At 39.8% G+C, this 15,708-nt stretch overlaps 1 protein-coding gene across 1 annotated transcript; it reads right to left on the bottom strand.

The window, feature by feature from the left end:
* Window positions 1–1,683: 1,683 nt before the first annotated feature.
* On the bottom strand, window positions 1,684–4,568 carry LOC121979721 (U-box domain-containing protein 35-like). The gene is made up of 6 exons (XM_042531704.1): window positions 4,366–4,568; window positions 4,213–4,271; window positions 3,630–4,135; window positions 3,300–3,549; window positions 1,929–3,242; window positions 1,684–1,837 (listed from the first exon to the last, which is right to left on the bottom strand). The coding sequence occupies exons 1-6, from the start codon at window positions 4,514–4,516 to the stop codon at window positions 1,760–1,762; spliced, it is 2,358 nt and encodes a 785-aa protein (XP_042387638.1). The 5' UTR covers window positions 4,517–4,568; the 3' UTR covers window positions 1,684–1,759.
* Between the last annotated feature and the right edge of the window lie 11,140 nt (window positions 4,569–15,708).

Below are 15,708 nucleotides of genomic sequence, written 5' to 3' on the forward strand. Positions count from 1 at the left end.
AAGCCAAATTTGAACCAAGCTTAAGCCAAGGTTGAATTGAGAGCTCGATAACATCTAAATAAGCCAAGCTTCAAACAAGCTCAAACTCATAAAAATAAATCAAGTCAAACTTGAACAATCATTTTAAAAGCTTGGTTCATTTTAAGCTCGGCTAGGCTTGGCTCGATTACCTTATCAAATAAGTTTGAATACTTCAAAGCTCAGCTTAGCTCGTTTAACACCCTACTAAAAATGGTTAAATGTTAAAGAGATTTTGAAAATTGTAATATTTATAATTATTTTTAAAAAATATTACAATATATACATATAGACTATATAATTGGAAAAAAGGAGGTCAGATCTCTTGGTTAAAAAAAAAATAACAAAAAGATTAGGCGATGGATCACTTATAATTTATGATTGGATCATGGCACCAATACGATTATAATTGATTGTGATCCCTCTCTAGTGTCAACCGTCTCCTTAAATTATAGTTTGGGTTGGGACGGGTGGTCGGAGGCCGCCCCTATCACGGCGCCCAACAACTTGGCTACTTGTCCACCGCCGACAACCTCCAGATGACCTTTGGTCACCCGTCTTGATTCAAACTATAATATGAGAGACGGTAAACCTAGGGAGAAATCACAATCAATTGTGGCTGGATCGCGAAAATGATCCAGCCGTAATTATAAGTAGTCTATCCCCTGGTCTCCTTCCAGTCCGCCCAGGATTAAAACGGAGGAAGTAAATCACGATTACTGAGGAAACAAGTAAATTGGTGGGGTTAATTATATAGGATGCAAGGATTTACGCTACGTTAATTCTAAGGTTCGATTATTCGATCTTAAATGACAAATCTCCATCACTTACCCTTATATGTCCATGGGACCTACATATAGACTATATAGCTAGACCTAAATTAGGATTACAGATAAGAACAAATTTAAAAAACAATTCTTTCCATTAATAAGAACAACCTATATAAAGCTAGTCTCATTGAAATTTTATCCACTAATTAACTAATTAAGGTGATCATGCTCAGCAAAGTAGTGCATGGATCATCTATTTTATTTTCGAAGAGATTGATCTTCTATTCTACATGATTGCTAGTGGAGCTCTAGTAGCCCCGGGGTTATAGGACAACGACAGAATTTTTAAGTTGTCATCCAGATATTTACGATTTGATCCCTATTCTAATTATGATAAATATATAGGGTTTTTTTTTCTACTGAACTTCTAAGTCATCCACCATGAACACTTCTCGATTTATCCTGATGATCAATAAAAAATTTCATGGGACTGGATTGATCATCCCAGTACTAATCATCAATAAGACTAATTAAATTTATTATTATTATTATTATTATTATTACTACTACTACTACTATTTTAAGTAGAGCTTTAGTAAGTGCTTGAAGCATTTAGAGAGCATGATCTCGTACTCTTCTCAATGCTTTGTGAAGTCACTGTATTTGTGGTGGTTTTAATGCAGATACAAGAATAGTATGCGACCATTTAGTTGCTACTTAACTGAATGAAGAACATTCTCCAGGGCATGCAGATTTAGTTGAATTCTTAAGTTACTGAGATCATGCAGTTACAGCTATACATTGCCAAACAGTGAAAATGATCCAACATAGATTTAGAAGTGTGCACATATTACAATCTTCATAACTTAATTTTTGACATCTAACTGATTGCTGAGTGTGCATGGAGAGGCAATATTCGCATTTCTGTTCAACGATATATTGAAATATTCCCATGGTGTGCTCGACGATCTTCAGTTGATCGACGATCCGCTAAATTGGCTGGAGCTCTGATATCCTGATTGCTGATGCAAAGGGCCACTCCTGATATCCTGAATGATTGGAGGAAACAAAAGAGAACGTCATGGAAGCTCAATCTAGTGACATGCAGCTCAAGTGTAGGGGACTGAACACCTTAATTACCTGCACAGAAAATCGATCGTGTGACGATGAGGCGCCGACGTTGTTGTCCACTGCGAATTGCTGCGTGTTTTCTTCCCCAAAAGCTCTCAGCCAATTGAGCTCCGGCAATACGACTGTTCCTAGGTCCGGCCGGTCTTTCCTTCTCAGCTCTGCGCAGTTGAGTGCTAACTTGGCGAACCGTAAAGCTTCATCGATCGGCCAATTTTGGATGGAGGGATCCAACACCTGTCGAAACGTTCCCGTCTCGATCGAGCGCTCCACTTGATGGGTCAGCCCCATGGGAGGCTTCGCAGTGATCAGTTGCAGCAGCAGGATTCCAAAGGAGTAAATGTCCGACCTGGTGCCGAGCATGCCCGTCTGCTGGTACTCCGGGTCGATGTAGCAGAACGTCCCGGCCGCCGTCGTCATGCGGTACTGAGTGACTTGGTCTGCCACGGAGGGCGGGAGAAGGCGGGCCAGGCCGACGTCGCTTATCTTGCTGGTGTAGTTCTGATCGAGCAGGATGTTTGCAGGCTTCAAGTCCCTGTGAACCAGAGGCTCCGGCTTCGTTTGGTGGAGGAAGAGAAGGCACGTGGCGATCTCTGCGGCGATGCGGAACCGATATTGCCAGGGAATGGGCGGCGTGGTCCCCCGCCGGAATAAGCGATCCTCTAAGCTCCCATTCGCCATGTACTCGTACACCAGGCAACCGTACTCCGGGCAAGCACCGAGGAGGAGGACCATGTTTGGGTGCCGGATGCAACTAAGAATCTCAACCTCGTGCTGAAACTGAGACCTCCCCTGGGCCGCATCCGGTCGCAGTACCTTGACGGCAACAGGCGTGTGATCGAGATAGCATTTGTAGACGGGACCGTACCCTCCTTCTCCAACCTTTTTGTCCGCCGCAAAGTACTCTGTGGCTTCCTCGATCTCCTCGATCTTGTATCTCCTGTACCTCGCGTCCGTTTGCACAAACGAATTCGAGGGATTCTTGTCGACGGATTGTTTCATGGCCTTTATCTCCACTTCTCTCCTTTTATGCGCTTCCAGTTCCGCCTTTCTTTGGGCTGCTTCGGCTGCTTCCAATGCTGCCTTGCACTTCGCTTTCTCCTTCTCTACCAGAACCAAGGCGGCTTCTTCCGCGAGTCGGGCGATTTCGAGTCTCTGTTTCCCCTCCATCTTCGAGTGATGGAGCTCCTTTGCCTTCTGTTTAGACAGAAGCGCTTCCTTGCAAGCTGCGTTGTACATATCCATTGTCTGCTTGAGTTCCAGTTTCAGTCTATTTATCTCTGCTTCTTGATATTCCTGCAAGTTCCAAGGCATGCATTCGAGCGATCATGCACAAAACTTTTTGTGCTTTCTAGATTTCTTTTGCTAACTGTATTCACGTACCGATGCGTCAGATGCAAAGCTCTCCTGGGAAAAAGAGTACCCGTTCATAGCGGAATGAACACCCACAGACTTGCGAGGCGATAGTCGAGACTCGAAGCTGTGAGCAAGGTTGTTGTCAGGCAAGCAATAGATCCTCGGAGGGAAGACCTGATCCGTGCTCCTCCTCCCACTGCTTACAAACGATATGTCACTGCCCGACGTCAAATCTGCATCGGACTTATATGCATAGGCCCCTCTCGTCAACGGTGACCTGTTCGAAGGCATTGAAACAGAGAGGCGAGATGAGAGGACGAACAGATACCTACACGTCTGTCATGTTGCTTATCTTACCTGATTGATTCTGTTTCTTTACTCAGATTGAGAGTCGAAGCTGCAGCATCACCTGACAAATGTATGCCTCCTTCAGTTGTTCGTGAAACTAGTCGAGCCAAATGACAAGTTAAGTCGATCATCGTACCTTTCTTCTCCTGTTGACTTGGTTGATCTGCGTTGGCTTGTTTCTGGAGCTGGATTCTCAAAGGCGAAACGGCCGGAGGTGGTCGGATCGCATTTTTAACAGAGGAGAGCTTGCCTTTGCTTATCACATAAGCAGTGCAGAAATCAGGCACGGTTTTGTGAATGTTGACGCTGATGTCCAAGTTTCTGAATGATCTGGTAGCAGTATGCAGACAGTGAGAACCTTTGTTAGAGCAGTGCTTTAGAAGAATGTCAAGATACCTCACAAAGCCTCCTCTCGATGCTCCGACGACTAGTTTGTTGATCCCCGACTGAGAGATGAACTCCACTACGCCCTTAGCTACGTCAGTGCCCTCCAAGATCATATCCATGACTTTGATCTGTTGATCAGCAGAGATGATTAATTGCAAATTCTTTTTCTGTTCATGCATTTAGAGGAATGAAGTTAGTGACTCACATCTTTTCTGGTGCAGAAACATCGAAAAGGAGTAAGTATTTCCCTGCGTATGCTATCCGCTGCATTAATTATGTTGAATTTTGGCATTAGATCTTACTCTGTTTTTAGTTTCTAGAGAAGTTGTGGAATGAAGCAATAAGAGAAACAGCTTACGTGAAACGGCATGAGTGTTGACGTGAATGAGGATGAGGGTTTGGCCCCTGACTGCGACATTATCGAGGGCCCATTTCAAGGCTCCTTGGCTGCTCTTATCCTTGTCCACGGCCACTGCAGCTAGAGGAAAAGATTGTGAAACAGAGTCCATCGTTGCAAAATGATAGCTAAGTTTGAATAAACGAAATGCAAGAAGAAGCTCCTAATATAACGATGCGCTACCTCCCTGTTTACGTTGTGCTGTGCGGTGGAAGGTGATTTTCCTAGGGCGGAGCGGGAATGCAGGAGCAATGTGGTGAATTAGACATTAGATAGTAAACAGATATATTTTTACCAATTCAGTTGCAATGATTAGAGGATATTTTTATCAATCTTACTGTACATAATAATATTAGGCAAAAATAAAAAAAACACGTTGTTTTTTTTTATTAAAATCAATCCCATTTTTATTTATTATATATATATATACCCTTTAGTAATTAATATGATGAAGTTTAAATTGAAATGATGTTAATATTTTTTTTTTAATTTTCATCGAGTTCCGGGGTTATGGTGCAGTGGTAGGATATCTATGTTGTCACCTAGGTATTCGTTCGAGTTCCAGTTATGATGAATTTATAAGAATTTTTCTTCCAAAGGGACATTCTAAGATTTATTAGTAATTTTCACGTATGTATAAGTATTATTAAAAATTTTACGTTATCCAACTTATTAATCTTTTTTTTTAATTTTCATCGAAAATAATTCTAAGATTTGTTAATAATTTATATATATATATATATATTATTAAAAAATTTTCTCATTAATAAATAAAGAATCTAGACTTCAAGACGACTATGACGTTTTATTAAGAATTTTTTTCATTAATCAATTTGGGACCTGAAATTTACTGTGACATATTATTAAAATTTTTTTTTATTAATTAATCAGAAATCTAAAATTCGAGACTCATATTATTTATAATTTTTTTAATTAATCAATTAAAAATTTAGAGTATTTTTAATCTCATATCTTAATTGAGTTTGGACCGATAATATTAAAAAACATACGTTTTTTTTAAAATTTATTTTGATTAATATTATATATGATATATTAAATTAATTTTTATAAAGAAGAATCTTTTACTGTTTATATTCTCGAGCGCAACTATTTCATCAGTCGCACATTCAGCTACGCAACGCTGCATAATTGCTAGCGTCACTCGCTTATGGCACACGCAACGCGTGTCACTAGTTAAAATGATATCTCATGTTCCTATATATTTTATTTCTTTTTAGACGGTTCTTAATTTTTAGTATTATTATAATAAGTATTTGATCGATTTTTAGTGGTTATAATACAATACTGATTAATATTAGTAAAAACAAATTTATATATTATATGATAACGACTATTATGTGTAGATGTTATACTATGATAATTGATCTGGTAATAAAGGAGGAGTTCTATACAGACAAAGGTTAATAACACGTAGAGATCAAAGTCGAGACGATTAACGTAAAAGGTGGGCCGAGCATGAGGCCACCTTGCCATCGGCGGCGGCAGAAGGCTAGGTCGGCATGGAGGCCACCTTGTCGATCGGCCGCGGCAGAAGGCCAGGTCGACATGGAGATAGCTCAGCCAAGGGTCGAGTTTCCGACGCTCAGGAATCCACGTACGACAGCTGATTGGACCGAGCGGCCCACTCGCTCGGTCCCGCTTGCGTCCCCCCGGACGACCAGTATGGCCGAGCATCTTTCCCGCTCGGTTCGATAAAAGACAGAAGGTGTAGAAGAGTACAAAGAGGACGACCAGAGATATCCTTCTCGAGATATGTGCCGCTAACAAACAGCATGGTCAGCAGCCGGACCAAACAGAGAATCGTACGGTGGAAGTTTCCACTGTCATGTCAGAGATATGCCCGAACGGTTGCGGTATGGCGTCAGGCGTGCTTTTCTGACACATCCATTTTGAGGTATGTTTGGGGAATCGTGTACGCGTCGATAAGCGCGTACGCGCCTCCCCGGGGGCCTATATAAGGACCCCCAAGCTTCGATGGAGGTATGCAACCAAATATACTGTAGCTACAGTTCTCATTACTTTGCCTCCATTCTCTCCTTGCCTGACTTGAGCGTCGGAGGGTCGTCGCCGGGAACCCCTTCCTGGCCCGGCTTTGTTGCAGGTTCATCGGAAGCCCACGTCATCGCAGAGATCACCCGAGGGCAGTAGAGAGCGCCACGTCCCCAGTTTCCATCGACTCAGCGCTCGGACATGATCAAATTAGCGCCGTCTGTGGGAACGCACCTGAGTCCGAGCAGAGAAGATGGAAGGAGCTGGACGACCACACACCGTGACACTCTCTCAAGAGGAGCTCGACGCCCTTATTGAGGCAAGAGCGGCAAAAATCATGGAGCAGCAACAACAAAGGGCGCTAGCCGAGCGGTTAGCACAATAGGCAGCTTCAATGTCAGGTGGCTGAGCGGCGGAGGAGGACTGGCCGGAGCAATATTCCACATGGGCGTAGAATAAAGGTCAGACCGGCACTCTAGGGAATGCACCGCCCGTCCCTATTTCGTTTCACCGAGCGCTATTCCAGACTCCGTCCGAGATGGCACAGGCCAATCAAGGGCCATCAGATGAAGCGCCCGTGAGGGATGCTATGAAGGGGAAGGCGCCTCGGGCTGAGTCATCCCTCGAGAGGATCAATCGACAGTTTTCCGAGGCCATTCTTCAGGATCCACTACCAAGGCACTACATGCCCCCGACGATCGGAGAATATAACGGGACCACCGATCCGGATGACCATCTAGGTAAGTTCGACAACACGACCACTTTACATCAGTATACAGATGACGTAAAGTGTAGGGTATTTCTCACCACCCTTTCGGGATCAGCGCAACGGTGGTTCCGGAGGCTGCTGGACGGATCGATCACAAGCTTCAAAAAGTTCCGCACGATTTTCCTTCATCATTTCGTGAGCAGCAGGCGCTACCAGAAGACCAGCGTCAGCTCGTTCGCCATAAAACAAGACTCGAGGGAGACGCTCCGAGCTTACATCCAGCGCTTCAACCAGGTGGCCATGGATATCCCAACGGTCACCTCGGAGACCATGATGAATGCGTTCACGCAAGGGCTTGTGGACGACAATTTCTTCCGCTCGCTCATCAGAAAGCCGCCTTGCAGCCATGACCATATGCTACACAAAGCCGATGAATACATCAATGTGGAGGAAGCCCAGGCGGCGAGAAGAAAAGAAGCACCGCCCGAGCCGCCGACGCCAGCCGAGCGGAGGCAACCAGCCAGCCATCAACCGCCAAGGGGACCTCGAGCCGAAGGAGTACGTCCACACCACGAATCGAGACCGCAAGCTGTCCAACATGTGGTGGTTGATCGACCTAAGTAGAAGGGAAAGGTATGGACTCCCATGTTCTGGTTGCATGAATAGCATTGAAGTATCACTCTTACAATATTTTTTCTGACTATTTGATAATGATATGCAGAATTTAATTTCATCTGCATATGAAATTTCATAGCAATGGATGGAAATTATGTTGAAGATCAGTTATACATTTCTCAAGTTGCAGATGAGCGAAAGCCAAAATATGGGATGGAATTCTCATCAATAGATGAGACATTTTTATTCTATAACCAATATGCACGCGAATCCAGATTTAGTGCAAGGATAAATAGTAGCAAGAAAAATAAGATAACAAATGAGGCTGTGTGGAAAACATTTGTATGCTTTAAAGAAGGGCATACGGATGATCAACGGAATAAACAAGCAAAATGTGATCAACGGACAAGGGAAAGAACACATGGTGAAATTAGAACTGGTTGTAAGTCAAAGATTTCACTTGCCAAGAAACAAACTGGATTTGCATGGGTTGTCACTAATTTCACGGAAGGTCATAATCATCCATTATCAACTCCTTCAAAGGTGTATTTGCTACGCTCACATCATCATGTTTCAGCAGCAAAAAAAGCATTGACTCAACGATTTTCAAAGGCCAATGTGCCAACTTGCCAACAAATGCGATTATTGGAGATAGAATATGGAGGGCCCGAGCAAGTAGATTGCACAGAAAGAGATATTAGAAATTTTGAGAAAGAGCTAAGGGATGAACAAAAGGGTATCGATGCTGAAACACTACTCGAGCTATTTGCATCTGAGAAAGAGAAAAATCCAGCTTTTTTCTTTGAATACTAGACTGATTCAGATAACAGATTCAGTAGATGTTTTTGGACTGATCATTTATCAAAAACGGTATATAGTGTATTAGGTGATGTGGTTGTATTTGATACAACATATAACACCAACAAATATGAGTTGATTTTTGCACCATTTGTAGGAGTGAATCATCATCACCAGACAATTATATTTGGTTGTGGCTTTATAAGTGATGAGAAAACTGAATCTTTTGTGTGACTGCTTAACAAGTTCATAGAAGTCATGCCTAAAGGTGCACCAAATGTGATTATCACTGATCAGGATCCTGCTATGACAAAAGCCATTGCCCAAGTTTTCCCTCAAACAGTGCATCGATATTGTTTGTGGCACATACTGAACAAATTTCTAGAAAAATTACATCCTTTGACTTTTCGTGACTACTATCAAAGTATAAATAATGTTATTAGAAATTTTACAACACCTGATGAATTTGAGCATTCATGGGAAGAGGTTATCAAGTGTGCTAACTTAGAGAAAAATGATTGGTTATCTTTGATGTATGAATTGCGACATAAGTGGGTGCCAGCTTATTTTAGCCATGTATTTTGTGCCGGAGTGTCAAGTAGTCAGAGATCTGAAGGCTCCCATGCATTTTTCAAGAGATATGTCTCAAATAAAAATTCATTGATAGACTTTATCACCCGTTTCAATAGGGCACTAAGACACCAAAGACACAATGAGTTAGTTGCAGATCATATTGATATGAATGAGTATCCTAGGATTAAGACAAACTGGCCAATGGAAACTCAAATGGTTAAGTTGTATACGAAAAAGAAATGGATGGAGTTTTAAAGTAAAATGAGTGAGAGTCATGGTTATTATGTTCAACAAGTATCTATGGGAGTTGACTCAGTGGTTTATCATGTGATGAATTTTCAAAGTAGTTCTTCCTCTAAACCAAGGGTGCTCACGCATGACAAACAGAGGGATAACATATCCTGTAGTTGTAGGAAATTTGAGTTTGATGGCATTCCATGCAGGCATATGTTAGTTTTTTTTCGTATCAACCAAGTGTTTCATTTTCCTGATAAGTATATACTCAAACGTTGGACACGAGATGCAAAGGTTGGAGTAATATATGCTTTGGGGGTGCAAAATTTTATTGATGATCTAGATAGGGTTTTGATGTCAAGGCACTTAAGATTATCTTATAAAGTTTCAGTATTAATTGATGATGCATCTTTGATTGATGAGGGGACAAACTTCTTGGATGAGCAATTGGATTGTATTTACAATAAGATTCAAGAGATGAACATTAGTAAAACATGTGACAATAGAGGTCAAAGGAAGAAATCTATGGATGAGTCTCCTAATATTATTGATCCTTCTTTAGTAAGAACAAAGGGATGTGGGAAGAGATTGAAATCATCAAAGGAGAAGTCAATCTCAAAGTCCCGGTTATGTCGTGGATGTGGGCATCGAGGTGTGTCACATGACAAGCGCAATTGCCCTATTTTACAGCAAGGGTATGTGTCGATTAATTCTCCATTTGTATGATAATATTATTTGCAAATCAATATCTTTTATTAAATGTGTACATTTGACATGGTACTGATTGTCAGATCAACTTTGGATAATCATCACAATAGCGATGATGACACATATGAAGAAGAATTGGCATCTATAGCAGGCAAGTACTATCAAATTTTAATTTAAAGTTAGTGGTTGATTCATTGAGATATTAAAATTAATAATTGTATTTATTATTGTAGGTTCTAACAATATTCGTTAGCAAATAATTCGATGGGAGTAATATTATGTTTATTCAGTATCATTTTTCCTCTTGCTTGAGTTGGTGATGTAGAAACAAAAATTAATGGTTCATTGATTAATGTAGAAACAAAAACAATCTTATGTTGGTGATGCAGAAACAGAAACTTTGAGCAAGCTGTTTTGAACTCTTTAATCATTTCTATACCTATTGTGAACTATTGTCATGTTTTTCACATTTGAGTAGGCTATTGTGAACTCTTTGCAAATTGGGTGTTGATTGTATGAAATTTGGATGTTGCTATTTTAATTTGTCTCTGGGTCTGTGTTTGTGAAGTTAGGGAAGGCAAAACTTATTAGTAAGCTGACAAAGGTAAGTTTGATAAAAACAAAAGCAAGAAAATTTACTTCTTGTTGAGGTATTGCTTTTGATTGTTAATGTGATTCAATTCCCTCTTTTAGTTGCATGTATATAGTTGTGGTCTTGTGTTTTAATTGTTTTATAGGCAAAGGGAGTGAATTATCTTCATCGCTGCAACCCTCCGATCGTCCATCACGATTTGAAGTCATCAAATTTATTGGTTGACAAGAATTGGACTGTCAAGGTAATATCAGTATTCCTTAGAAGTATTTGGTCTTTAAATTTCCCTCGCCTTAAGATAGAATGATTTAACATGTCTTATATATTTTATTAAATTAGGATTCCTTTTTCCCCTTTTGAAATATAACAGCGAAGGGGCACTATTCTGATGAAGTCATGAAATTCAAAAGAGTGTTTTTAAGTTGGCATGCTCCTGCTAGATAAAATTGGTTTCTGGCCACTTGATTTACTTTCATGATGCATAATTAATGAAAAATTGTGATTATTATTATTATTAGCATTCTTCTTTTTTTCTCTTAGGCATGTTCACTGAAGTCTGAACCTTTGAGTGTTGTAATGCAGTTGTCATTGACAAGTTGATAAACACTAGGCCAACAAGGAGATTGAAGCTATTTATTTTGTTCATTATTCTGGTTTAAGCAATCGTTTCCCCTTGAATCCTTTCTGAAAGAGTACCACCATGCCTCTAGGAGAAAAGCCAGTTCCATATCAGAGGATGGAAACAACTCACCTGCTGCTTTGGTATGCTACCCAAATTCCTTATTGAGACTATTGATTTATTGGTATTAGAAAGGTTGAATCTTGATCTATTGGTATCATGTTTTAACGAAAGTGATTCTATATTCTTCTAGCGAGAATCAAACAATCTCAAGATGACTGCCCTCAGATAAATAATCAAGTGTGTGGAGAGTTGCAACCTTGAGTCGAAGTTCAGCACCAGTGAGTTGAAAAGGAGGCTTGCAAAATTGGAGAAAGCCAAGGCAGATAGGATGAAGCCTACAGTTTCAAAGAAATTTCAGAGCAAGAGATCTATGCTAAGAGATCTGTGCCAAGAGATCTGTCCCAACCAGATTCCACCTACTGCGGCTCAATGGTATTATATGGATGATGACATTGTTGGACGAGTCTGTTTACTTCACCTACTTCAGTGACTGAGTCTGTTTACTTACAGTAGTTGTCATACATGTTACATGGCTGCAGTATTTCTGATGTACGAGGTGTTGCTGAAGTGAATGATTTATAATGGCAGAGAAACAAATGTTCATAAATAGCTTAGTGGTATTGCAGTACTAGGCTTTACACAACAAGAAAATTATCATTTAGCGACGGACTTAGAGACGGAAATATAATTCCGTCTCTAATTAGAGACGGAAATATACTTCCGTCTCTAATTAGAGACGGAAATATACTTCCGTCTCTAATTTCGCTGTTTTAAAATTTTAAATGAGTGAATCTGTAAAAATTAGTGACGGATATTTTGATTCCGTCTCTAAATAGAGACGGATATTTTGTTTCCGTCTCTAATTAGGGATGAAATATTTATTCCTTCGCTATTCAAACAGGGAATTAAGCCCCACCTAGGCGAATTAGAGACGGAACTATTAATTCCGTCTCTAACTAGCGACGGAATTATTAATTCCGTCGCTATGATTGGGATTTAGGGCACGGGTTCTTCACTTCGGCCTCTCCATTTCCTGCATTTCCTCTCCTCCGGCGCTCGAATAGTTGTCGGCACTGGATTCCGACTCGAGCTCCGTCTCCTGCATTTCTTTCCGTCTCCCCCGGTGTCCTCTCCTCCGGCGTCCTCTCCTCCGACGCTCGAACAGTTGTCGCTGCCAGACTCCGACTCGGCTCAACGCAGTCTGTTCGTCATCCTTGCCAACGAGCTTCTTCCTTGCAGAGTGTGCTCCATCGCTGGTAATTTCTCTTTTCTCCTCAATCTCTGTTCCTTTCTTGACTTCCCCGTCCAGTCATCGAATCTCTGGCTGCTGTTCCAGTAGGAATAGTGGAAGCGCCACGACTTCCCCGTCCTGTCATCGAAGCTCAGCAGCATCCCTTTCACAAAGCAGCATCACGTCGCTGGTGATTTCATTTTTCTCCTCAATCTCTCTTTTCCTTTCTTGTTTCTCCTCAAAACATAAAGGGGCTGGATCCCTTGTACATCTTGAGTTAATAATATTATTTGCTTCCCCATTTGTTGAGAGTTGAGTTGTTTTGGTGGCACAATTTGTTCGTATTGCATCAAGTTGTATGAGTGCCAAACTTTTAATTCGGTCTCTGATACAAATATATGAATACATTCCCTCAAATACATGCTTCATTTTGTTGATTCTGCTGCTTGCAAACTCATGTATAACTTCTGTTTTATAGAAAAAATCTAATTGTGAAATTCATGTTTCTTTTGAGAAGGTTGCTTGTTGCTTTGAATTTGGCTGCCCTTCTGATTGTCAACCAAAATGAAAGAAACCTGTGCATTTTAGTAGAGAAGTCCATTTGTAGGTTTATAATTAGTTCTCATCAACCATGCACAAATATCCTAAAATAGTTCCACCTTATCATCGATAGTGATTTGTCATGATTTTGACTAATGGAGAAGTTATCCCTCAATAAAAATGGTTAAATACATGTAATTGTCTATTGCTTGTGCAGTCATTCATTTATAGATATTCAGTTGTTTGAAAATTAGAACATGATTGTATTTGATTTTCATTCTTGTAAAGTTAGACTGAAATTTAAAAAAAGATAATCAAAATACATATGAGAATATCATTGACTGAGACATAGATATAGCCTTAACCTAACCAAAGATGATCAAAATGGCCTTGGTATAGGGATATGAATATAGAAAGTCAATGGAAGGATTTACATTTCATATTGTAGTAACTTCTAAAGCTTCCAGTAGTTAAAGCCAAACTAATATATTAAAGATAGATTAAAACTAGGCATACAAACAAATCTAATAATCCATGGATAAAAATCAAAAGGTAAGGACCAAGAGGAAATATGAAGAAATTTGAATAACTAAGAAAACAAGAAAGAGAAAGGATTGATGATGATTTAGAGACCAAAAAATAAAACACCATACGACTGCCACCTATTATGATATGATATTTTGATAACACCTATGAAATTGATTTAAAATTATCTAAATGTGTTTTTATTTTATTTTTTTTAATTTAAATATCAACTTCTTAATTATATACTTAATATTTTGTATTCATGGTATGGTTTTTGAATATATTGAATCATATGTGTAGTACCTCTATTATATTACTTATATACTTACTAAGTAATCAATCTTATGTTTATTAGGATACAATGTACTTGAACAAAGATTGGATGTACAATCGATTAGAAAATGGATTTATCCGAGATGAATATTTTGCTGGAGTTGAAGAGTTTGTGAACTTTGCGAAGAGTCATCCAGAATGTATGGATGGTATCACGTTACGTTGTCCATGTAATCATTCCAAATGTAGAAATAAAGCTTTCCATGATGAGGATACTGTCAAAGTACATCTATGTAAAAAAGGATTTGTTCCAAATTACTACAACTGGTATTGTCATGGAGAGCCTTATTTGTCTCACCGTATTGGAACTTCGGTTGCTTCTTCATCAGACACAACTCCTGTAGGGGAATCATCATCTAATGAGAATGCAATGCAATCAATGGTTTATGCGCTATAAACGCTGTTGATCATTCAAATATAGATGATGTACCAACACTTGAAGTTCAGCAAATGTATGACATGTTAAAGGCTAGTAAAAGAGAAGTGTGGGGAGGGATTCCATCTGGTCATTCCCAATTATCAGCTACTGCAAGATTATTGAACATAAAGGCAGAGCATCATTTTTCAGAAAGATGTTACGATGACATCTGTCAATTGATGTCTGAGTTACTTCCTACTGATAACATAATGCCTGATAGCTTCTATACTACAAAAAAATTGGTGAGAGGTTTAGGTTTGCCGGTAGAGAAGATTGATTGTTGCATTAATAACTGCATGATATTTTGGAAAGAAGACAGTGAACTGATTGAATGCAGAATATGTACTCACCCTCGTTATAAGCATAGTAGTCGAATACCAGGGAAGAAAAATAAAAAGATTGCATGGAAAGTTATGTATTATTTCCCGTTAACTGCTAGACTCCAACGCTTGTACGCATCTACTGCAACAACAAGCTACATGAGGTGGCATCATGAGCATGTGCACGAAGAAGGTATAATGTGTCATCCTTGTGATTCGCCTGCTTGGAAACATCTTGATATAACATTTTCCTCATTTGCAATGGAACCACGTAATGTGAGACTTGGACTTTCTGCAGATGGATTTCAACCATTTGGTCAGTCTGGACAGCAATATTCATCTTGGCCAGTTATAATAACACCTTACAACTTACCGCCCTGGATGTGTATGAAAGATGAATTTATGTTCCTTACTGTCCTTATTCCAGGGCCAACTAATCCAAAAGAAAAGATTGATATTTTCTTGCAACCTCTGATTGCCGAGTTGAATGAATTATGGAATGTAGGGTCACTGACTTATGATGTTGCAAGCAAAACTAATTTTAGATTGCATGCTGCATTATTATGGACAATTAGTGATTTTCCAGCATACTCAATGTTGTCGGGATGGAGCACGGCTGGTAAATTAGCATGCCCATACTGCATGACAGAGTCTGATGCATTTTCATTACCCTGCAGTGGGAAGATATCTTGGTTTGATAATCATCGTAAATTTTTACCAGTTGATCACCCTTTCAGGCGGAATAAGAAAAATTTCATTAGGAATGTTGTAGTCAGAAAACTTCCTCCAACAGTCAAGTCAGGTGAAGAAATCCTTGACCAAATAGACAACTATGGTTTTCTACCAGTAGCTGAGACTAATTCTGATGAGATAAATAAATACATTGTTAGGCAGTGCAAGTGCGGTTGGAAGAAAAGGAGTATTTTTTGGGAGCTACCATATTGGAAGTATCTACTTATTCGACATAATTTAGATGTAATGCACGTTGAGAAAAATTTCTTTGATAATATTTTTAA

This window comes from Zingiber officinale, chromosome 5A (assembly GCF_018446385.1).
Source record: "Zingiber officinale cultivar Zhangliang chromosome 5A, Zo_v1.1, whole genome shotgun sequence".
Taxonomy (NCBI): Eukaryota; Viridiplantae; Streptophyta; class Magnoliopsida; order Zingiberales; family Zingiberaceae; genus Zingiber; species Zingiber officinale.

Coding starts and splice junctions, on each gene's coding strand:
- LOC121979721 (XM_042531704.1), bottom strand. CDS start 4,516: ATGGACTCTGTTTCACAATCTTTTCCTCTAGCTGCAGTGGCCGTGGAC. Junction 3,243..3,299: donor GCTTTGCATCTGACGCATCG/GTACGTGAATAC, acceptor TTTTGTGCATGA/TCGCTCGAATGCATGCCTTG. Junction 1,838..1,928: donor ACGATCGATTTTCTGTGCAG/GTAATTAAGGTG, acceptor CCAATCATTCAG/GATATCAGGAGTGGCCCTTT.